Consider the following 25768-nt stretch of genomic DNA (forward strand, 5'->3'; position numbering starts at 1 on the left):
TGTCAAATTGGATGGATAATGGCGATGTTGGGTGAAAGATGACGCTGAAGCATAGAACGTTAAAGGGTTTTTATGGACTATAACACCCTAGACGTTTGAGACACACAGCCCGGTTGGAGTCCTTGCCGGCATCAACAGCCTGTGTTTCTGACCAAGCTATGAATTAACTATCACAGTGCCTTTAGCTTTCCATCTGAGTAACAAGTAACTACGGTTGAAATTAATGCTGGAAGCTCTTCCAGGTTGGGGTATGTGGGGAAGTGAGGGGGTAGAAATATTCATGGTCACTTAGATCGCTTAATACTTCAAAAACCAAGACATGCTCCAGCGTATATATATGGAACACTAGTTTCAGTGCAGATTCCTCGCTTGATGTTCTCTTTGCACCCTGGAATAATCGTTCAATATTCCTTTTTTGCTGTAGAATGTTTTAAGGATGCGGACTGCAAGCACAACTATCTCGCATGCACCGTAGGAGAATGCACGTGCAAGGACGGACTTGCAATGGGCGACGACAAATCATGCCGTCCTGGTAAGAACGTCAAACAATGAACGCAATGAATAGAAGCGTTATGACGTCAATAGTAATGATACTAGTGTTTGGTGGTATATGAAACCCTCCACAAATAATTTAACATGGCTCAAAACAATTTCCAGCAGTTAGATTTTGATGGCTCATTATAACCACTCTTTATCACTTAATGCGACAAAGATGGTGTCAAAACACTGCCCATTTATTACTGAACACGTTTTTATCATTTTCGTGACACAATAGGTTAGCAAAGCAACAGTCTGACCTGCTAAAACACCCTTAATTACAGCTTTAGGAGCTTATAATTCAAAAAGGCACGCGTTATGTTTTTTAAATTACCAAACTTTAATAAGAATGATAACATGCAACTTTGGGCAAAGTTTTTAAAAAAAGAATCCCTACATAGAGTTCAGAACTACTTTAAAGCTTTGATAATTTAAGGTAGCTTTAAACCCTATGTACAGTGTTGGTGATATATCTCCAGCCAGGTCCGTCGCTAGCCTGTTGTTGACATGGGGTCGTACGGTATATGGAAGCAGACAGGCCAAAGCGAGCTGCTTCAAATGTTTAAACTCTCCAGCTCCAGAGACGTTAACAGTTCATTAAGCACTCACAATTTACAAAACAAAACAAAGTCCTAATAATTCACAAGTTTTGAAAAAAAAGTACGCTTTGATAACGAGCATGGAATTGACATGAAGAAATTTTGCTTTGGGATATTTTGCACCGATCTTAAACAACGCTTGGGTTCTAGCCAAATAATTTCTTGTTCGGTAAACGCACGCACCCACTAAACTCATGATATTCGCATTTGATTCTGTTAGGGCCTCTACACCCATGCCAAGCTGACGGTGATTGCCATTCTCGGGCAAAATGTGATATCGGAAAGTGCTATTGTCGAGGAAACAGCACCGGAAACGGGAAATTCTGCAGAGGTAATTATTAAGTATCATTCAAATCTTAGGCCCGATCTACACTACACTTCAGGAATTTGCAGACGGAGGCCTCACTCTGAAAAAGAATCAAATGTTTTCCTTCTACACTACGTCGGACGAATTTTAAAACGCAAAAATCACCTGTCATTTGGATTTCCTTTTTAAGAATACTCGGACAGGGAAATAACATAAAATCCCTCATCGTGATACCGTCGTTTTCGAAAAGCTCCTTTTTCAATATTTTTTTTTTTTTATGTCCACGCGAAAACGAAAAGCCGGCGTTTTGAAATTCCTCCGGCTGGAAGAGCGTTTTCGGAAAGCTTAGTTTCGTCACGGATTAGTGTGGACCAGGCCTGAGAACCCTTATTCCTTTCCTCTTCAAGTCTAGTATCTGCGGACGTTTGAAACTTTAAACAAGCTTTCATAGTCAACTGTCTCAATTGCTATGGCTTCACATAGCGTCAAATGGCCAAATCCCTCTACATGACTCGCTTGCAGGGAATCATGGTAGCTGTATTCATCGAAACAAATATCCAGTCCAAGATGATGAATACAACTACTATGATTCCCTGTAGGATTGTTTATTAAAGAAGAATCACCTACAAGAAAGATAGAAAATCCAAAAAATACTTTTTTCATGTGTTGCCGTAGTCAATATATCTCTTAGTCATCTTTTCATGACTCGTTTTCTTTGTCATTACATAGACTCACTGCCATGCGCCGCGGAACATCAGTGTGATGAAAATTCTAAATGCGTTGTTGATTCCCTGATACCAGACAAACCACATTGCGTATGTCTCGAGGGTTTTAGAGAGACTGCCGACGGAACGTGCGTGGGTAAGTTGCCTTACTGAAACAATACTCAATAATACTTTGTTTGTTCGTAAGATAAGAAGGAAGTAACTGACAGATCCATTTACTGAGAAACTCATACTCAAACTCAATTTTGGGACTAGGATCGAATTTGTAACTCCTCTTACAAATTGCCAAAAATATTCTGAGGAGGAATTCTGAGAAATTGTTTTAGCTCCTGCAAATTACTAAAAGTGGAAAGAAACACTTACTGACAGTTTTCTGTGAGGAAAAGCATATGGAAAATTAAATGAAGGTAAGTTTCCCCTATTTTCTAGAGGATAGAGTATCTGAGGAGAAATAAAAATTTAAAAAAATCGAGTGTGGTTTAGCGTTGTCTGTACTCTTATCGACAACGATATGCGTTATCACAGTGGTCAAAATGTTGTGCACACATTTTGACCACAGTTATGCTTTCTGCGCATGCATTTGTGGCTCAAAGAAAACCAAGGATGGAAAGTGTTAGGTGAGTGATGTCCGTACAGTGGGAAACTGCATTGATAAGATGTATATATGTTGGTGTTGATGGCTCGGAAATTGGCGCTATGCGAAGCGATTTCCGTAGAAAAGTACAAGGGCTGTAACAACATTTGACGATAGTGTTGTACAGCAACGTTCCACACTAAGTTTTTTGGAATTTTTTTTTTTTCAAATTGGTTAGATAATGGCGATGTTGGGTGAAAGATGATGCTGAAGCTAAGAAAATTAAGGGTTTTGGTGGACTGTAACACCCTAGACGTTTGAGAGACACAGCCCGGTTGGAGTCCTTGCCGGCATCAAGGGGCTGTGTTTCTGCCCAAGCTAAGAATTTACTATCAGTGCCTTTACCTTTCCATCTGAGTAACAAGAAGCTACGGTTGAAATTAATGCTGAAAGCACTTCCAGGTTGGGGTATGTGGGGAAGTGAGGGAGTAGAAATAATCATAGTCACTGAGATCGCTTAATACTTTAAAAACCAAGATAAGCTCCAGTGTGTATATATGTATATCTATCTATCTATCTATCTATCTATCTATCTATCTATCTATCTATATCTATACATGGAACACTAGTTCCAGTGCAGAGTCCTTACTTAGTGTTCTTCTCGCACCCTGGTATAATCGTTCAACATTCCTTTTTTGCTGTAGAATGCTTTAAGGACGCGGACTGCTCGCATAACTATCATGCATGCACCAAAGGAGAATGCACGTGCAAAGACGGACTTATACGTGCATTGGACGACGAGAAATCATGCGATCCTGGTAAGAACGTCAAACAATAAACGCAATGAATAGAAGCGTTATGACATCAATAGTAATGATACTAGTGTTTTGTGGTATATGAAACCCTTCACAAATAATTTAACATGGCTCAAAACAATTTCCAGCAGTTAGATTTTGATGGGTCATTATAAGCACTCTTTATCACTTGATGCTACAATGGTGTCAAAACACTGCCCACTTATTACTGAACACGTTTTTATCATTTTCGTGACACAATAGGTTAGCAACGCAACAGTATGACCTGCTAAAACACCCTTAACTACAGCTTTAGGAGCTTATAATTCAACAACGGCAGGCGTAATTTTTTTTAAATTACCAAATTTTAATAAGAATGATAACACGCAACTTTTGACTAAGGTTTAAAAGAAAAAAGAATCCGTACATAGAGTTCAGAGCTACTTTAAAGTTTCAAAAATTTAAGGTGGCTCTGAACCTTATGTACAGTGTTGGTGATATATCTCCAGCCAGGTCTGTCGCTGGCCTGTTGTTGACATGGGGTCGTATAGTATATGGAAGCAGACAGGGCAAAGCGAGCTGATCCAAATATTTAAGCTCTCCAGCTCCAGAGAAGTTAACAATTTATTAAGCACGCACAATTTAAAAAAACGTCACAAAGTCCTAATAATTCACAACTTTCAAAAAAAGGACGCTTTGATAATGAGGATGGAATTTGCCAGAAGAAATTTTGCTTTGTAATATTTTGTCCATATCTTGAACAGCGCTTGAGTTCCAGCCAAATAATTTCTCCTTCGGATCCCCCACTAAGCCACTAAACTCATGATGTTCGCATTTGATTCTGTTAGGGCCTCTACACCAATGCCAAGCTGACAGTGATTGCCATTCTCGGGCAAAGTGTGATATCGGAAAGTGCTATTGTCGAGGAAACAGCACCGGAAACGGGAAATTCTGCAGAGGTAATTATTATGTATCATTCAAATCTAAGGCAGGGTCTACTTTAGACTGGAGGAATTTGCAAACGGAGGCGTCCCTCTGAAAAAGTATCAAATGTTTTCCATCTGCACTACGCCAGACGAGTTTTAAAACACAACAATCACCGGTCATTTGGATTTCTGTTAGAGGAAAACTCGCACAGGGAAATCACATAAAATCACTCATCGTGACACCGTCCTTTTCAAAAAGCTGTCCACGCGAAAACGAAAAGCCGGCGTTTTGAAATTCCTCCGGCTGGAAGAGCGTTTTCGAAAAGCTTAGTTTCGTCACGGATTAATGTGGACTACGCCTGAGAACCCTTATTCCTTTTCCCTTCAACTATAGCATCCCCGCACTTTGAATTTTTAAACAAGCTCTCATAGTCACACTCGCTATGGCTTGACATAGGGTCAAATGGCCAAATCCCGCTATGAGACTTGCCTGCAGGGAATCATGGTAGTTGTATTCATCAAAACAAATATCCATTTTAAGATGATGAATACAAGTACTATGGTTCCCTCCAGGCGTACCCCCACAGGATTGTTTACTAAAGAAGAATCACCTACAAGAAAGATAGAAAATCCAAAAAATACTTTTTTCATGTGTTGCCGTAGTCTGTATATCTCCTAGTTATCTTCTCATGCCTCCTTTTCTTTGTCATTACATAGACTCACTGCCATGCCCCGCGGAGCATCAGTGTGATGAGAATTCTAAATGTGTTGTTGATTCCCTGATACCAGACAAACCACATTGCGTATGTCTCGAGGGTTTTAGAGAGACTGCCAACGGAACGTGCGTTGGTAAGTTGCCTTACTGAAACAATACTCAATAATACTTTGTTTGTTCGTAAGATAAGAAGGACGGAACTAAAAAGTCAATTTACTGAGAAACTCATACTCACAATTAATTTTGGGTCTAGGATCGAATTTGTAACTCATCTTACAAATTGCCAAATATATTCTGAGGAGGAATTCTGAGAAATTGTTTTAGCTCCTGCAAATTACTAAAAGTGCAAAGAAACACTTACCGACAGTTTTCTGCGAGGAAAAGCATTTGGAAAATTAAATGAAGGTAAGTTTCCCCTATTTTCTAGAGGATAGAGTATCTGGGGAGAAATAAAAATTAACAAATAGAGTGTGGTCTAGCGTTGTCTGTACTCTTATCGACAACGATATACGTTATCACAGTGGTCAAAACGTTGTGCGCAGAGTGAGTCCACAACAAATTTTGACCACAGTTATGCTTTTTGCGCATGCATTTGTGGCTCAAAGAAAACCAAGGATGGAAAGTGTTAGGCGAGTGACGTCCGTACAGTGGGAAACTGCAGTGATAAGATGTAGATGTTGGTGTTGATGGCTCGGAAATTGGCGCTAGTCGAAGCGATTTCCCTAGAAGAGTACAAGGCCTGTGACAGCATTTGGCGAAAGTGCAGTACCGCGACGTTCCACACTAAATTTTTTCGATTTTTTCTTTTTTGTCAAATTGGTTAGATAATGGCGATGTTGGGTGACAGATGATGCTGAAGCTAAGAAAACTACGGGTTTTTGTAGACTGTAACGCCCTAGACGTTTGATAGACACAGCCCGGTTGGAGTCTTTGCCGGCATCAAGGGGCTGTGTTTTTGAGCAAGCTAAGAATTTACTATCACAGTGCCTTCAGCTTTCCATCTGAGTAACAAGTAGCTACGGTTGAAATTAATGCTGGAAGCTCTTCCAGGTTGGGGTATGTAGGGAAGTTAGGGAGTAAAAATATTCATAGCCACTGAGATCGCTTGATACTTAAAAAACCAAGATAAGCTCCAGCCTATATATATTGTAACGTGCGCGGGCGACAACAACTTCCAGTCAAGGAGTCCAACAGCCAACGGTTTAATTACTCGACTCTCAACATTTAGCTTACTTGTACGTGGCAAGTCTACTAACACACACAGGCCACTCCATAACGTGAGTCCCCTATATAGGCTGTATTACGAGTACATTGCGCATCCCGTACTCGCCATACAACCGTCTCTTAGTCTTAGAACTCTTGCGAGTGTACATCGAAATACAACCGTTATACCTCTTAGAACGCGCATCATAGCTCGTGCAATCACTATATCAGTTTCATTATACTTCCCCCTTCCAATAAAAGAGATGCGTCCTCGCATCAAGGGTCACCCCAACAACGCTATTTTACATAACCCAAAAAAAAAAGAACAACGACAACGGAGAAAGCATTAACTTGAAAAAGATCTTTCCCGAAATCTCTAATGTAATTTTGAATTGTTGAAAATGTTTTACTTAAACTTAAATGGAACTTAAATGTAACTATGAACCGTTCCAAATGTCTTGATCAGACTGAAATGGTAACTCTTGACAAATAGCATTCTCGGGGCCAACTTCCAAATTCATTGGCTCAACATGTGCCTTTCGTGAAATGGTTTCAGGCAGTCATGATGTACAAACTTGGGCTTCCCCTTGGGGGTCCTCTGGATTCCATAAACTACGTCCGTAACTTGTTTGGTAACTTCCCAGGGACCCTCCCATCGAGTTTGCAGCTTGGGACTTCTGCCTTTCTTCCTCTGAGGATTGTACAACCACACCTTCTCCCCTTCTGATAAGAATTTGCTCAAGATCTCTGGTCATATAATCGCTTCTGTCGTCGGCTCGCAATGTCCAAATTGTTACGGGCAAGCTGATGTGTTTTTCTGACCTGTTCCCTCAGGTTCCAGGCAAAGTCGGTGGAATCTGGTGGTGTGACTGGAACCGGAGGAGAAGCGAACATTAGATCTACAGGTAGCCTGACATCGCGTCCAAACATTAGCTCGTTCGGTGTACAGCCAGTGCTTGCATGTATCGCAGACCGATAAGCCATGGCCATAAGAGGTAGTAGCTGATCCCAGTTCCGCTGGTTTTCTTGGACAAATTTGGATAACATAGCCTCCAGCGTACGATTTAGTCGTTCCACCATCCCGTCTGATTGTGGGTGCAAGGGTGTTGTCCAAGTCTTCTTGATATCCAGAACCCTGCAAACTTCCTTAAACAGCACCGATTCGAAGTTACGTCCTTGGTCAGTGGGAATTTGCAAGGGAACACCAAACCTGCAAATAACCTCAGTAACCAAGAGATGTGCCACAGTCGCTGCGGATTGTTCAGGCATGGCAAGTGCCTTCACCCATTTCGAGAAGTAATCCATAACCACCAAAATGTACCGATTTCCCTGGTCTGTTTCCGGCAGAGGGCCTTATACATCAATGGCGAGCCTCTCAAGGAGTGCCCCCACATTGTAAACTTGTAGTGGAGCTTGAAACTTTTTCTGCGGCTTTCTTCGAGATGAGCACTTTAGGCAGTTTCGGCAGCACGCCTTTACATCACGGCTGCTTCCACACCAATAGTAGCGCTGCTTGACATGCTGCAGGGTCTTCTTCACTCCCAGATGACTAGCTGTCACTGAGTCATGTAGAGACAACAACACTTTTTCTTGCAGACTCTTAGGAATGACCAATTTTAAGCTTTGCTCTTGCCGGAGACTTGCGACCTCCCACTTGCAGTACAGAATCCCTTCCTTCAGGATAAGTCTCTCAAACTGCGCCCAATAGCCCTTAAGCTCTGGAGAAAGAGAAGAAATTTGCTCCCACTTAGGTCGCCCCTGTCCAGATTCCAGCCAGCTTATTACAGGTGATAAAATGGGGTCGCATCGTTGCTCATTTTGTAGTTCCTCTCCGTTATTCCATCAATCCAGCATTCCATTTCTTGAGAGGAACCTGCTCGTAAATTACGTTCCCGACTTCCATTCTTTGTAACTGCACCACAGAACGAATCATCATCGGGCTCGCGCCTTGCCTCGATTCTGTCGCAAAATCCACACTCACCACGACCGCATGGTTTCCTCGACAATGCATCTGCATTCCCATGCTTGGCTCCCGGACGGTATACTACTTCATAGTCATAAGTACCCAGGATTTCTAACCATCGTGCCATTTGTCCTTCCAAATCTTTGAAGCTCATCAGCCACTGCAAAGCTCCATGATCAGTTCGGACAGTGAATTTTCTTCCGTACAAGTAATGGTGGAAATGGCGTATCCCATCTACCACAGCAAGTAACTCACGGCTGTGACACAATAATTTCTTTCCGCTTTTCTCAATGCTCTGCTGAAGTATGCAATCACTTTTTCAGTGCCATTTTGAACTTGTGAAAGGACTGCTCCGATTGCCACCCCACTATCGTCAGTATCCAGGATAAACGTGTCATCAAGGGTTGGGTATGCCAGGACTGGAGCTGAGGCAAGATTCTCCTTTAAAGTGCAGAAAGCCTTATTACAGGCCTCCGTCCATGAGAATTCCTTCCCACTCTCAGTCAGCTCGTGTAGTGGCTTAGCAATGTGGGCATATTCATAGATGAAACGGCGATAATAGGACGTGAGGCCGAGAAAACTCCTAACTTCTGCGACTGCGCGTGGAACTGGCCAGGCACTGACAGCTTCTGTCTTACTCGGGTCAGTACTCACTCCATCTCCACCTACGACATGGCCCAAAAAGGTAACTTTCCTCTGGAACAAAACACATTTCTTTGGGCTGAGCTTTAGGTTAGCAGATCGTAGCCGTTCAAAAACGAGTCGTAAGCGCCTCACGACCTCTTCAAATGACTTAGCGTGCATAATGACATCGTCCAGGAAAATCAGCAATATTTGCCACGGTAAGCCCACGAGAGCCCTCTCCATCAACCTCTCAAATATGGCCGGAGCATTGCAAAGACCAAAGGGCATCACATTGAACTGATACAGGCCAGAACCTGTGGAAAATGCTGTCTTCTCCTTGTCCTTTTCTGCCATCTCTACCTGCCAATAACCACTAGCTAAATCCAATGTACAAAACCACTGCGACCCGAACAGCGCATCAAAACAATCTTCGATCCTCGGAAGTGGATAAGAGTCTTTAACAGTGACCCCGTTCACCTTTCGGTAATCTATGCAAAAGCGTATCGTTCCATCTTTCTTCTTCACCAGGACTACGGGAGAAGACCATGGACTCGATGACGGCTCAATGATACATTTGGCCAACATCTTCTCTACTTCTTCCGCCGCTTTCTCTTTCAATTGTAGGGGAAGTCACCTCGGTGCTTGCTTGATAGGTTTGGACTCCCCTGTGATAATCTTGTGCTGGGTTATGCTTGTGCGGCCGAAAGGGTTTGTAGAGGTGGCAAACACATCTTGATATTCGTTCAGCAAGTCAGTCAACACTCCGATTTGTTCATCATTCAAGCCTTCCGTACTTCTATGCAGCAATTCCTCCAGCTCTACGGGCAGAGATCGCTGCTGATCTTGCTCTTTGTTTGCGCATTCTGTTGGTTGACCCTCTCGAGCAACTCGTACCTCAGTCTCTACCTTCTGAGCGTTCCTGAACCACGGTTCTCCATGTACCTGATTGCTATCTACTGGTTCGGAAAGCGCTGCCAGGGTGTTTTTCTAGACACGCCTTGGATGTGACGTGGGGTTGAGAAGACGAATAGGGATTGGACCATCAATTTTGATAAGCGATATGCCAACCAAGAGTTTGCTGTGCTGAACAAAATCCAATGTAGGTTCCAGAATTGCCAGACCTCCATTACACGTGTCTAGAACCTTTGCGGCTGCTATCATTTCACTATTTGCTGGGACTAACACCGTATCCTCGACTACCACCCTCAAGCATTGATAATTGCTAGGCTCCCTCTCTTCTGCCGGTTTTGCTCCAGTTCCACTTGCACTTGTCAACTCGGGGATGAATAGTTACAGCTGGCCTTCAAGAGCTGTAATGATCTGACAATCATACCGGCGCACAAAATCCATACCCAAAATCCCTTCCAGCTCTATGTCTGCAATCCACACCTCCTGCAGAGCCCGCTTCCCTTCTACTTCCAATTCGAATGTCCCCTTGCCACGAAACGGTTTTGCACTGCCATCGGCTAAAATCATACGGGTCTCGACTTTCTCAAGCACTGGTCGCCTTGGTGCACTGATTTTCTCCAGTACTGCTGGGCTCAAAATCGTTATATTCGAACCCGTATCCACCAGAAACTTGACGTCCACTCCCTCTACCTTACTGGAGATGTACAGTCCTAGCTGATATTCATTTCCACGCAGAGTACCAGCTCTTGGATACAGGGGCCGTTGATAACGACGCGGGACCGAGCTTAGGCCCTTCGGTTCGGTCCGTCATCGTTTCCCTGGTTGTAACAGAAATTTGGGCAATTACGCGAAAAATGTCCGGGCTTACCGCAGTTCCAGCAATTTCCTCCACCGACATTTCTTGGGCCCAACGAGCTAGCGTGCTCCATTCCAGGCAGGGCGTTACGGGCAGGACGATCAATTTTCTTCATGAAATCCTCCATTAGACGCCTCTGCTCTTCTCGATCTTTCTTCATTTCGGACAAATTCTTGCTGATAGATGAATCGAGGAAATGACGTTGTTTGTCTGAAACTTGTGCGCCCACCATATTCGCAGTCAGTCGGCCTGGGCTCAGACGTTGACGTTCAGATATCTGAACTGCCTCCACTTCTGTAGCTATGGAGAGGGCTTCTTGTATCGTTACCGGTCTAGTTTGAAGTATTTTCCAGCGGATATCCGTATCGGCTATTGCATCGACAAAGTAGTCCTTTTCTAGAACTTCCCGCACAGATAGGGGTGCTTCCGTATATGCTTGCCTTACGAGTCGGTGGATCGCCTGTGCAAGTTCTGGAAGTGATTCGTCCTTTCCTCTGGTGCAGCTTTTCAGTTGTGATCTAAACACTTCCATCTTTCCACCGTTACCGAACCGCAGCGACAACGCTTCCCTGAGGGCCTGAAAATTTCTTCTCAAGTTTGCGTCCAAATCAGCCAGCACGGCCTGTGCACACCCTGACAAACTCGCGGCGAGGTAAATGGCCATTGTAGACGTATTCCAGCCATTTAATTCTGCAATCAGTTCGAACTCAACTTGATAGTCGTCCCAAGACGTCTTTCCATCATACGGCGAGGACGTAATTAGTGGTTTTGCCGAGAGAGGGCGGTTTTCCACGTTCCTACGGCTAATTTCCGGTTCTCGACCACGCAAATCGTCCTCCGGTTCGCCGCCAGGTCCTGCGCTGGCCGCATTATCTAGCCGCCATATTTTTTCGTCGAGCAGGTCGATTTGCTCTTGAAATCTGTCGGCCATTCGTCGCTCCATGTCTTCACTGGTACTCAAAATTCTGTTGCCCAATTCCTGGAGAGCTGACATAAACGAAGCTGGTGATTCTTGACCGAAGGAATAGCAACCATTTTCGTTCGGAGTCGTCGAATTCTGCACGACGTCCTGTTCCACATGGAATTCTCCACGATAATTTTCTTCTGCATCCAACTGGACCTCGCAATTACTCTGATCAGTCGCTGCCATCCTAAAGAAGCTCACTGTTCAAACAACGCTAGTAAACTAAACTTTAACGGTCGCCTGGATCACGCCACCAACTAATGGCAACCCAACTAACTACGGCAACCAATAAACAATGTCCTAAAATATATTTCTAACGACCAAAACAACGGTAACTACCATATAAAGTGCTTCGTAGCAACCAGTGCGCCACTACAAGTCGAAATATCTCGTCGTGCAGCTTTACTACAACACCACACAACAGCCGTTTGCAGGACAACTATCTACACCATAACAAAACCATCTACCTGAACTTTAGCTGACTTTGGTCGTGGTTCGAATCCCACTTCTGACACGAAATGTAACGCGTGCGGGCGACAAATACTTCCAGTCAAGGAGTCCAACAGCCAACGGTTTAATTACTCGACTCTCAACGTTTAGCTTACTTGTACATGGCAAGTCTACTAACACACACACAGGCCACTCCATAACTTGAGTCCCTTATATACGCTGTATTACGAGTACATTGCGCATCCCGTACTCGCCATATAACCGTCTCATTCTTAGAACTCTTGCGAGTATACATTCAAATACAACCGTTAAACATCTTAGCACGCGCATCATAGCTCGTGCAATCACTATATCAGTTTCATTACAATAAATATATATGAAACACTAGTTCCAGTGCAGAGTCCTTACTTAGTGTTCTTCTCGCATCCTGGAATAATCGTTCGATATTCCTTTTTTGCTGTAGAATGCTTTAAGGACGCGGACTGCTCGCATAACTATCATGCATGCACCAAAGGAGAATGCACGTGTAAGGACGGACTTGTGCGTGCAATGGACGACGAGAAATCTTGCGATCCTGGTAAGAACGTCAAACATTAAACGCAATGAATAGAAGCGTTATGACATCAATAGTAATGATACTAGTGTTTTGTGGTATATGAAACCCTTCACAAATAATTTAACATGGCTCAAAACAATTTCCAGCAGTTAGATTTTGATGGGTCATTATAAGCACTCTTTATCACGTGATGCTACAATGGTGTCAAAACACTGCCCACTTATTACTGAACACGTTTTTATCATTTTCGTGACACATGAGGTTAGCAAAGCAACAGTATGACCTGCTAAAACACCCTTAATTACAGCTTTAGGGGGCTTATAATTCAAAACCGGCACGCGTAATTTTTTCTTAATTATCAAATTTTAATAAGAATGATAACACGCAACTTTTAACAAAGGTTTAAAAGAAAAAAGAATCCGTACATAGAGTTCAGAGCTACTTTATAGTTTTCAAAATTTAAGGTGGCTCTGAACCCTATGTACAGTGTTGGTGATATATCTCCAGCCAGGTCTGTCGCTGGCCTGTTGTTGAAATGGGGTCGTACAGTATATGGAAGCAGACAGGCCAAAGCGAGCTGGTCCAAATATTTAAGCTCTCCAGCTCCAGAGACGTTAACAATTCATTACGCACTCACAATTTACAAAACGTCACAAAGTCCTAATAATTCACAACTTTCAAAAAACGTACGTTTTGATAATGAGGATGGAATTTGCCAGAAGAAATTTTGCTTTGGGATATTTTGCACAGATCTTGAACAGCGCTTGGGTTCTAGCCAAATAATTTCTCGTTCGGATCACGCACTAAGCCACTAAACTCGTGATATTCGCCTTTGATTCTGTCAGGGCCTCTACACCAATGCCAAGCTGACAGTGATTGCCATTCTCGGGCAAAGTGTGATATCGGAAAGTGCTATTGTCGAGGAAACAGCACCGGAAACGGGAAATTCTGCAGAGGTAATTAGTATGTATCATTGAAATCTAAGGCAGGGTCTACTTTAGACTGGAGGAATTTTCAAAGGGAGGGTTCACTCTGAAAAAGTATCAAATGTTTTCCATCTACACTACGTTGGACGAGTTTTAAAACGCAACAATCACCGGTCATTTGGATTTCTGTTGGAGGAAAACTCGCACAGGGAAATCACATAAAATCACTCATCGTGACACCGTCCTTTTCAAATAGCTCCTTTTTGATTTTCTTTCTTTTTTTTTTTTTTTAATGTCCACGCGAAAACGAAAAGCCGGCGCTTTGAAATTCCTCCGGCTGGAAGAGCGTTTTCGAAAAGCTTAGTTTCGTCACGGATTAATGTGGACCACGCCTGAGAACCCGTATTCCTTTTCCCTTCAACTATAGCATCCCCGCACTTTGAATTTTTAAACAAGCTCTCATAGTCACACTCGCTATGGCTTGACTTAGGGTCAAATGGCCAAATCCCTCTATGAGACTTGCTTGCAGGGAATCATGGTAGTTGTATTCATCAAAACAAATATCCATTTTAAGATGATGAATACAAGTACTATGGTTCCCTCCAGGCGTACCCCCACTGGATTGTTTATTAAAGAAGAATCACCTACAAGAAAGATAGAAAATCCAAAAAATACTTTTTTCATGTGTTGCCGTAGTCTGTATATCTCCTAGTTATCTTCTCATGCCTCCTTTTCTTTGTCATTACATAGACTCACTGCCATGCCCCGCGGAGCATCAGTGTGATGAGAATTTTGAATGCGTTGTTGATTCCCTGATACCAGACAAACCACATTGCGTATGTCTCGAGGGTTTTAGAGAGACTGCCGACGGAACGTGCATTGGTGAGTTGCCTTACTGAAACAGTACTCAATAATACTTTGTTTGTTCGTAAGATAAAAAGGATGCAACTGAAAGGTCAATTTACTGAGAAACTCATAGTCAAACTCAATTTTGGGTCTAGGATCGAATTTGTAACTCATCTTACAAATTGCCAAAAATATTCTGAGGAGGAATTCTGAGAAATTGTTTTAGCTCCTGCAAATTACTAAAAGTGCAAAGAAACACTTACCGACAGTTTTCTGTGAGGAAAAGCATTTGGAAAATTAAATGAAGGTAAGTTTCCCCTATTTTCTAGAGGATAGAGTATCTGGGGAGAAATAAAAATTAACACATAGAGTGTGGTTTAGCGTTGTCTGTACTCTTATCGACAACGATATGCGTTATCACAGTGGTCAAAATGTTGTGCGCCGAGTGAGTGCACAACGAAATTTGACCACAGTTATACTTTTTGCGCATGCATTTGTGGCTCAAAGAAAACCAAGGATGGAAAGTGTTAGGTGAGTGATGTCCGTACAGTGGGAAACTCCAGTGATAAGATGTATATATGTTGGTGTTGATGGCACGGAAATTGGCGCTACTCGAAGGGATTTCCCTAGAAGGGTACAAGGCCTGTGACAACATTTGACGAGAGTACAGTAAAGCAACGTTCCACACTAAATTTTTTCCTTTTTTTTTTCAAATTGGTTAGATAATGGCGATGTTGGGTGAAAGATGATGCTGAAGCTAAGAAAATGAAGGGTTTTGGTGGACTGTAACGCCCTAGACGTTTGGGGGACACAGCCCGGTTGGAGTCCTTGCCGGCATCATGGGGCTGTGTTTCTGACCAAGATAAGAATTTACTATCACAGAGGCTTTACCTTTCCATCTGAGTAACAAGTAGCTACGGTTGAAATGAATGCTGGAAGCTCTTCCAGGTTGGGGTATGTTTGGGGTATGTGGGGAAGTGAGGGAGTAAGAATATTCATAGTCACTGAGATCGTTTAATACTTTAAAAACCAAGATAAGCTCCAACCTATATATATATATATATATATATATATATATATATATATATATATATATATATAACCATATGAGGAAGTAGCAGATCCCATTAAAATAGTGCTCAATACACATATAGTGTAGAGCTGAGTATATGAGTAATAACGAAGAGGCAAGGTTTGCTGTTACTCCGAGTTTCGTGCTTACGCACTCATCAGACAGTATTTAATGATAAGCATTCCTATCAACTAGATATATATACACGGTATTAAACAATAGGCTAATTGCTGGACTAGTTGCATTACAATAAGTGATAGTTATACTGGAAAACAATAGGTGTGAAGACAGAAATTACGGGGACGAGTATAAACTGCGTGGGTGCAGTACAATATAAAGAAAGTGTCAAGCGTTCTTCAAGTAGAATTTGTTCTCGTGCCGGCATTTAGAAATAAGTTCTGATCTTTTGTTTAGTAGATTGTCGTTGCTATGTTTGATAATCATTAGTTTTTCTGTGAGGCAGAGGTCGCATCGTTTGGAAATGTTGTTGTAGGGTCTTGCACGGCTAATAATTGACCATTTGATGTTGAAGTCTTGTTTTTTGTCGTGTAGTTGCCAGATGTATTTAGAAAGCTCGGTGCTGTTGATGTGTTTTCTGTGCTTAAATGTGGATTTGTGCTGCGAGAATCTCTGTTTGAATGTTCCTTCTGTCAGTCCAATGTAGTTCTTGGTTGTGTTGTTAGTTGTAACTTGTGCGTTGTAGATTACACTGGAAGTCAGGCATTTGTTGTCTAGCGGGCATTGGTCTTTTTTGCGGCAGTTGCATTGCTCTCCGGTGGTTGCGTTGGCGTTGTTGTCGGCGTTTGTTATTTTCATGTTGTGTTTGTTGATTACTGTTTTCATGTTGTCCATGCAACTGTAGCTGACTTTGACGTTGTTTTTGTTGAAGAGGCTGTGGTATTTATGTTGGTTCGGAAAGTGCTTAGATATGAGCTTCAGGAATGTTCTACCGATGTTTGTCTTTACGTTTTTACTAAATGGAGGGTTGTACCATATAATGTTTCTTTGTCTGTTGCGTCGGGGGCGTGTTGGTTGATTGTCTTCGTTGTAAATTAGTGTTTCAGAGTATCCACTGGCTTTCAAAGCAGTTTCGTAGATTGGTTTGGCCTTGTTGAATTCGTGTTCGTTGCATGAGTTGGCGGAAATACGGCGATTGATGGATGCTGGAAGTTGCTTTATTATGTTAGGTGGGTGGTTAGACTTTGTGTTGATGTACTGCGGTTCGTCGTTAGGCTTTCTGTAGGGGCAGTAGGTCCCTTTTGTAAGATCGAAGGTGACGTCCAGGTAGTTAACAATTTTCATGTTAGTCTGTATGGTAATGTTGAGTCCATATGTCTTGAAGCGTCTTGTTATGTCCTTCCTTGTACGGTCTGCTTGAGGTCCAGAGATGTTTTTGAAGATGGCAAGTCCGTCGTCTCTGTAAAGCCCGATGTTGTCTATCCCGTATGTGTTACACAGGTCGTCGAGAATGAATAAGCCTACGAGCTCGCATACTTCGGCTCCGTCGAAGCTGCCCATAGTAACGTCAAAAGAACTGTTGTTTTTCTTGATCCAGGCGGTGTTACTGTCAAGCGGTGTTACCTCAAGAAACTCCTACCTCAAGAAACTCATCGAAAAGACCGAAAGTGTAATCAAGCGTATGCGTTGGAAAGCCTTCTTCTTCGAACAGAATAAAGATAAGAATAACACAGACCACAACAACGACGACGACAACTTTGACAACAACAACTTTGGTTTTAAATCAAGAAAATGCCCTCCTCAGAACGAAGACCTAAACAAATTTGAAACTGACGTGTACGAAATGATCAAGAACATTGAATTCAGGCAAATACGAGATGACTTCCAAGACCATCTACAACAAGACATTAGGAAAATAAACAACTCCACAAAAACATTCATACCTGCTGACAAAACAACCAACTACTACGAAGTAGACAAAGCTTCGCACGACAAGCTTCTCAAGGACAATATCACATCGACGTACAAGAAAGCAAATTCTAATACGATTACTGCTATTAACAAAGAAGCTCAAGTCATTGCTACTAATCTGAACATTGACGACCGCGCGGAACGCATGGCTGAGCGACAGGCTTTTATAACACTCAAAGACCATAAAGACAACTTCCAGAACAAACCTACATGTAGACTCATTAACCCTGCAAAAAGTGAGATTGGACGTATCAGTAAAGAAATCCTCGCGAACATTAACACGACTGTGAGACAGAAGACTGGCCTTAACCAATGGAAAAACTCATCATCCGTCATCAACTGGTTCTCCTCTATACAACACAAAGATCAACATACCTTCGCCGTATTTGACATTGAGAACTTCTACCCTTCCATTACTGAGAAACTTCTTACAGACGCAATCAACTTCGCCAAACAATTCACTTCCATTACGGACCGCGACATCGATATTATTATGCATTCAAGAAAATCCCTTCTCTTTGACAGTAACACCGCCTGGATCAAGAAAAACAACAGTTCTTTTGACGTTACTATGGGCAGCTTCGACGGAGCCGAAGTATGCGAGCTCGTAGGCTTATTCATTCTCGACGACCTGTGTAACACATACGGGATAGACAACATCGGGCTTTACAGAGACGACGGACTTGCCATCTTCAAAAACATCTCTGGACCTCAAGCAGACCGTACAAGGAAGGACATAACAAGACGCTTCAAGACATATGGACTCAACATTACCATACAGACTAACATGAAAATTGTTAACTACCTGGACGTCACCTTCGATCTTACAAAAGGGACCTACTGCCCCTACAGAAAGCCTAACGACGAACCGCAGTACATCAACACAAAGTCTAACCACCCACCTAACATAATAAAGCAACTTCCAGCATCCATCAATCGCCGTATTTCCGCCAACTCATGCAACGAACACGAATTCAACAAGGCCAAACCAATCTACGAAACTGCTTTGAAAGCCAGCGGATACTCTGAAACACTAATTTACAACGAAGACAATCAACCAACACGCCCCCGACGCAACAGACAAAGAAACATTATATGGTACAACCCTCCATTTAGTAAAAACGTAAAGACAAACATCGGTAGAACATTCCTGAAGCTCATATCTAAGCACTTTCCGAACCAACATAAATACCACAGCCTCTTCAACAAAAACAACGTCAAAGTCAGCTACAGTTGCATGGACAACATGAAAACAGTAATCAACAAACACAACATGAAAATAACAAACGCCGACAACAACGCCAACGCAACCACCGGAGAGCAATGCAACTGCCGCAAAAAAGACCAATGCCCGCTAGACAACAAATGCCTGACTTCCAGTGTAATCTACAACGCACAAGTTACAACTAACAACACAACCAAGAACTACATTGGACTGACAGAAGGAACATTCAAACAGAGATTCTCGCAGCACAAATCCACATTTAAGCACAGAAAACACATCAACAGCACCGAGCTTTCTAAATACATCTGGCAACTACACGACAAAAAACAAGACTTCAACATCAAATGGTCAATTATTAGCCGTGCAAGACCCTACAACAACATTTCCAAACGATGCGACCTCTGCCTCACAGAAAAACTAATGATTATCAAACATAGCAACGACAATCTACTAAACAAAAGATCAGAACTTATTTCTAAATGCCGGCACGAGAACAAATTCTACTTGAAGAACGCTTGACACTTTCTTTATATTGTACTGCACCCACGCAGTTTATACTCGTCCCCGTAATTTCTGTCTTCACACCTATTGTTTTCCAGTATAACTATCACTTATTGTAATGCAACTAGTCCAGCAATTAGCCTATTGTTTAATACCGTGTATATATATCTAGTTGATAGGAATGCTTATCATTAAATACTGTCTGATGAGTGCGTAAGCACGAAACTCGGAGTAACAGCAAATCTTGCCTCTTCGTTATTACTCATATATATATATATATATATATATATATATATATATATATATATATATATATATATAAATTCTATTTCCTTGTGGTGAATGGATTTCAAAAAGCGCTCAACTCTTAGAGGAGCATAGTATATTAAATATATATATATAACCAAAAAATGGATTGAAATTCTCATCTACTACAAAGTGCTCAATAGCTGAACTAGAGCGGGAATAACAGTAAAAACTCGAGAGCTAGGTTATATGGTCATTTAATCGCTACTCCGAGTTTCATGCCTCATGCGAGGCAATCATCAGGCGACTGCCAGAAAAAACGGTTACATACAAAGATATTTGAAAATACAGAACAATACAATTACATACTAGGTGTGTTGCTAATTAGATGATAACATTTTTCAGCGAGAATTTCCTAGCATGTCTGCAACACGATGCAAGCTCATTTCTGCTGTTCAGAGTTGACATTTCCGGTTTACATAAGATGAAAAATTTCTCCCACAAACACAAATTACATCTCTTGGTAACATTCGAATAAGACCTAGCCTGTTTAACTATGCGCCACTTGATGTCATACTTAATGTGCTGATCTTTCAGGCTCCATATGTATTTACTTAGTTCAGTGGCGTGTTTGTACCGCTCATTTCGAAAAGAACATACGTGATTACGATATCTTAATTTGAATGTAGTGTCACAGAGTCCAATGTATGTCTCTTTCGTGGTTGGTGTGGTGACTTCGGCCTGGTAAATTACGCTTTCCATGCTACAATTTCCATCCATGGGACACGTGGTAGATTTCCGGCAGTTGCAATTTTTCGTTTGATCATTAGTACGTGTGGATTTGTTAATTTCAGCTTTGTTATGGTTAGATATGATTGTTTTGATGTTACCCATGCAGCTGTAGCTTAATTTGAGTGTGTTACGGTTAAAAATTTTATGAAGTGGGTTGGATTTGGGGAAGTGCTTATCAATAAGTGAAAGGAAGCATTTACCGACGTTTGTTTCCACGTTCTTGCTGTATGGTGGATTGAACCACAGGATGTTTCGTTGTCTGTTTATTCGTGGGCGAGGTGTCTGGTTCGGTGTGGCATTGAATGATAGGTTGTAGTTGTATCCGCTTTTGTTAAGCGCTTCTTGATAGACGCCATTCGCGTTATGGAAGCATTCTTTATCAGAGGATATTTCGGAAAGCCTCTTGTTTATGGATTCGGGGATATTTTTCAGGATGGATGGTGGGTGGTTGGATTTTCTGTGCACGTATAGAGGGACGTTGCCTTCTTTTGTGTAAGGATAGTGCTTTCCACTTTGGAGGTCAAGCGTGACGTCTAGGAAATTGACCTTGGTGGTATTTGCTTCGACTGTGATCTTTAGGTCGTGGTCACGGAAAACCTTGCACATGCCTTTTTTAATCCTCTCCACTTCCTGTGGATTCCCCTTGAGGGCTGCCAGTCCATCGTCGCGGTATAAGCCGATGTTTTGGCCATACTTCTTTGTAAGGAGGGACAAAAGGTAGCATCCAACCAATTCACATGTTTCTGCCCCGTCGAAGGACCCCATGGTGACATCGAAAAGGTTGTTTGCAGATCTCTTCTCCCATGGGCAATTTTCGCTGAATAGCAGAGATCGTTTTCCTTGCAGAATAATTTCACGCTCATGACCGGTGATTCGACGGTACTTAGTGGCAAAGTCGAACGCATTGGAAAGCAACTTCTCAGTTATAGAGGGGTAGAACTCACAAACGTCAAAACATATGAACGATAGTGAGCTTTTGTTTTCCAAACTGTTAAACCACTTGAGAACGCTGGAGGTGTTTTTCCACTGGTTTATTTTCGTGCCGTTGATGATAGAGGTGTTAATTTCATCCAGAATGTGTTTGCTTATTACACCGATTTCAGACTTCGATGGGTTTACTAGACGACACGTTGGATAGTCTTGAAAATTGGGCTTGTGATCCTTCAACCTAATAAATGCTTCTTCCTTAGCTAATTTTTCAATGCGATCATCTAACTTGAGTCGTTCGGCTATGCGGGCAGACTGCGCGTCTATTTCTCTTACAAGTTCATCCTTCGATTTTCTGTAGGTCTTAGTGACGTTCTCTTTAATCAGTTTGTCGTACGAGGAAGGGTTCATTGCATAGAAGTTTGTGGTCTTGTCTGCTGGAATGAGGAGGGTGTCTGGCCTCTTGATCTTGCTCTTGATATCGCTGTTTAATTTGCGTTGGAAACTGCATTTAGTGTCATTGAACTTGATGTTCTGGATAAGATTGATCATGTCGTCTTCAAAAGATATCAATTCGTTGATTTGCGGCGGTGATTTTCTCGATTTGAAGCCATATGACTCGTTTGCTGTTGGTTCTGTTTTGTTTAAGAAATGATAAGCTTTCCATCGCATTCGGCGTATAAAATGTTCTGTCTTCTCAATAAATGTCTTCAAGTACTCGTTCTTCATTGACAGCGGGATGTTTACATATATATATATGAAACACTAGTTCCAGTGCAGAGTCCTTACTTAGTGTTCTTCTCGCATCCTGGAATAATCGTTCGATATTCCTTTTTTGCTGTAGAATGCTTTAAGGACGCGGACTGCTCGCATAACTATCATGCATGCACCAAAGGAGAATGCACGTGTAAGGACGGACTTGTGCGTGCAATGGACGACGAGAAATCTTGCGATCCTGGTAAGAACGTCAAACATTAAACGCAATGAATAGAAGCGTTATGACATCAATAGTAATGATACTAGTGTTTTGTGGTATATGAAACCCTTCACAAATAATTTAACATGGCTCAAAACAATTTCCAGCAGTTAGATTTTGATGGGTCATTATAAGCACTCTTTATCACGTGATGCTACAATGGTGTCAAAACACTGCCCACTTATTACTGAACACGTTTTTATCATTTTCGTGACACATGAGGTTAGCAAAGCAACAGTATGACCTGCTAAAACACCCTTAATTACAGCTTTAGGGGGCTTATAATTCAAAACCGGCACGCGTAATTTTTTCTTAATTATCAAATTTTAATAAGAATGATAACACGCAACTTTTAACAAAGGTTTAAAAGAAAAAAGAATCCGTACATAGAGTTCAGAGCTACTTTATAGTTTTCAAAATTTAAGGTGGCTCTGAACCCTATGTACAGTGTTGGTGATATATCTCCAGCCAGGTCTGTCGCTGGCCTGTTGTTGAAATGGGGTCGTACAGTATATGGAAGCAGACAGGCCAAAGCGAGCTGGTCCAAATATTTAAGCTCTCCAGCTCCAGAGACGTTAACAATTCATTACGCACTCACAATTTACAAAACGTCACAAAGTCCTAATAATTCACAACTTTCAAAAAACGTACGTTTTGATAATGAGGATGGAATTTGCCAGAAGAAATTTTGCTTTGGGATATTTTGCACAGATCTTGAACAGCGCTTGGGTTCTAGCCAAATAATTTCTCGTTCGGATCACGCACTAAGCCACTAAACTCGTGATATTCGCCTTTGATTCTGTCAGGGCCTCTACACCAATGCCAAGCTGACAGTGATTGCCATTCTCGGGCAAAGTGTGATATCGGAAAGTGCTATTGTCGAGGAAACAGCACCGGAAACGGGAAATTCTGCAGAGGTAATTATCATGTATCATTCAAATCTAAGGCAAGGTTTACTCTAGACCGGAGGAATTTTCAAAGGGAGGGTTCACTCTGAAAAAGTATTAAATGTTTTCCATCTACACTACGCCGGACGAGTTTTCAAACGCAACAATCACCGGTCATTTGGATTTTGTTGGAGGAAAACTCGCACAGGGAAATCACATAAAATCACTCATCGTGACACCGTCCTTTTCAAAAAGCTCCTTTTTGATTTTCTTTCTTTTTTTTTTTTTTAATGTCCACGCGAAAACGAAAAGTCGGCGTTTTGAAATTCCTCCGGCTGGAAGAGCGTTTTTGGAAAGCTTAGTTTCGTCACGGATTAGTGTGGACCAGGCCTGAGAACCCTTATTCCTATCCCCTTCAACTATAGCATCCACGGACTTTTAGTTTTTTAGAGCGTAAATCCGAAAATATCGAGAATCGGCCGACAGAAGCGAAATAACGAATTTTTTCTTGTTTGGTGAAAAGAACCCATTTGGCTAACTATTTTCGGAAATGACATCAAAAGGTTCGATTTCCTTTTCCTTTCTTCGAAATGTGCAAAACTTGAAAATTCGGCCACGGGACCTTCAGCGGCGGCCATGAGGTTTGAGATTTGGCACATGTTCAACATGCTCGTATGGACGTACCAAACGTTGTCTTAACATGTCCTTTACACAGTTTGTGGGGCATGTCTTAAACTTTACTCGGGACTAATTTTGTTTAAAAATGTTGTTTTTTACAAAATAGTCAACCCTCGGAAGCTGAACCATTTACAGACTTAAAGTGACAAGGTTAATATTAGCAAACTTTGAACTTGTCAAATGCTGTCTGTTATATTTTAGTCAAGTAAATAAATATAACCAAGTAAAAGGAGGTTTTTTATTCTACTTGCCTGGAAAAAAATGCAGGTCGCCCGTAAAAACTGTTTCGTCGGGAGAATTTTCCGTAGGGTCACTTTGACGCATATCTCACTTTTAATTTTTTACTGCGCAATTGCTATTACTTCCGACTTTTTTATTTTATACATTCCCACTAAGTCTTTTAAGGTAAAGAATTGAAATAAATCCAAGATAAGAAGTTCAAACAAGTTTTACAACTCAGCTTATCAATAGACAAATTCAATCTCTAATGGTTTTTCAATAGCACTGGTACTTTATCCTGAGTCACGCAAACTATTTCACACGGTAGCGAATTTTGTGCAGTATGACTAAAGGGTCTGTCTACTTTCCGTCTAGAAAATAACACTGGTGGCCCGTAAAAGTAATTCCGTTGAGAGAATTTTTCAGGAAGGCTCCTTTACAGCGCATCGTATCAGAGTTCACTTAGATAAATCTCCCAGTTGCGATGATAAAACGGAATTAAAATAAAATTAAACATGGAAAGAACTTAGCTGAAAGGTTTCTGGGGGTAAGTTAGTATTTTCATCTATATTCTGTCTTTGAAGGTTTACTATTAAACGGTTACTGTTTCGCTCAAAGTTGTTTACTTTACTTTAAAAATATTTGTTTGTCTTTGATCATATTCCCGATCATATTGATCATATAATTGGCTAGTGTGATCTATGTTCTGGTAACACAACGTATTTATTAGGGCTTCACAGCTTTACACAGCACTTCGTTTTCGCGGCTTTCGACATGCATCGTTTTACAACTTTTGCAAAGAAACACGAAAGAACAACGCGAGTTACGTGACGCTACAAATACTATTGCGGGGTACCCACGGGTTACCATTACAAGTCAAGTCTGTTCGGTTTCTTGCTTAGTCTATCCGTGCGGGTGTAACGGGCTGTAACAACCTAATCTACCCACAATTCAGTAGAAATTACTTTTAGGATGTACTTATGTCGTTTCCAGTTTTCCCTTATTAAATTGTCGGCGATACGGAATTACTTTAACATCCCATAGACCTGTACTGGAATGTAATCATCCGTGTAGATGTTTACTTAGATCTCTTTATTGACAGTCAGTAACGTTTAACCGACAACCAAACTTTAACTCGATAAATATTTACTACTTTGAGTGGCGTACTCAGTTTTAAACTTGATGCGTTCAACCCTGATTTGCTTTTAGTGTGTGTAACACTTCCTTTGCGTACTGCTACTTTCTACTGAAATTGATGAGCCTATTGTAGATCTAAAACCTACATAAACGATGATTCTCATTTGAAGACGGTTTAGCTTGCTAAGCAAAGTTTTGCATTCTACAAAGCTAATGCAAAAAGGTCAACCTGTATTGTGAACCGTCAAACAGTTTCACCATTTCAGGGTTGTTACGTGACAATAGACACGCACGTATACTCATCAACGACAGGAGACTAATAAAAGAAAAATTTGGAATTGAGAGGCACTAAGCATCACTACCTATCTTATTTCCTTCGTCCTTTCTCCTAGCAGATTTTTGAGGTCACACAAAGAAAGAGTGCCCTGTAACACAGCACACTATTTTCTCAGTACCGACGCCGTATCCTTACAAAAAACAAATATAGCGGAAAGCGGCGGACTGCCGGTTAAAGGAAGGATTGAAAGAACATAAAAAATTGGCATCTAATAGAACAGGCTTCTTAATATTTTACGAGAGGCAATGACATCTCAGGCAAATCAATTGCTGATCACATTGTCACGCAACACAATTTAGGGGTGTGATTGAGGAACACGTATTTTCACTGGCCTGAAAACCGTATCTTCATCAAGGTAAACTTCATGA

At 41.6% G+C, this 25768-nt stretch overlaps 1 protein-coding gene across 1 annotated transcript in view; it reads left to right on the forward strand.

Moving 5' to 3' along the window:
* LOC149095607 (uncharacterized) overlaps positions 1-25768 on the forward strand; it is a 35748-nt gene continuing 9980 nt past the window's right edge. Inside the window, exons 1-11 of the mRNA XM_089281835.1 lie at positions 1-532; positions 1357-1467; positions 2173-2304; positions 3447-3560; positions 4385-4495; positions 5180-5311; positions 12610-12723; positions 13548-13658; positions 14379-14510; positions 22011-22124; positions 22949-23059. Coding sequence (XP_089137961.1) covers positions 373-532; positions 1357-1467; positions 2173-2304; positions 3447-3560; positions 4385-4495; positions 5180-5311; positions 12610-12723; positions 13548-13658; positions 14379-14510; positions 22011-22124; positions 22949-23059 — 1342 coding nt within the window. The 5' untranslated portion in view covers positions 1-372. The remainder of the gene's footprint in view (positions 533-1356; positions 1468-2172; positions 2305-3446; positions 3561-4384; positions 4496-5179; positions 5312-12609; positions 12724-13547; positions 13659-14378; positions 14511-22010; positions 22125-22948; positions 23060-25768) is intronic.

This window comes from Orbicella faveolata, unplaced genomic scaffold (genome assembly GCF_042242905.1).
Source record: "Orbicella faveolata isolate gen_17 unplaced genomic scaffold, um_ofav_v1 contig_5, whole genome shotgun sequence".
Classification (NCBI taxonomy): Eukaryota; Metazoa; Cnidaria; class Anthozoa; order Scleractinia; family Merulinidae; genus Orbicella; species Orbicella faveolata.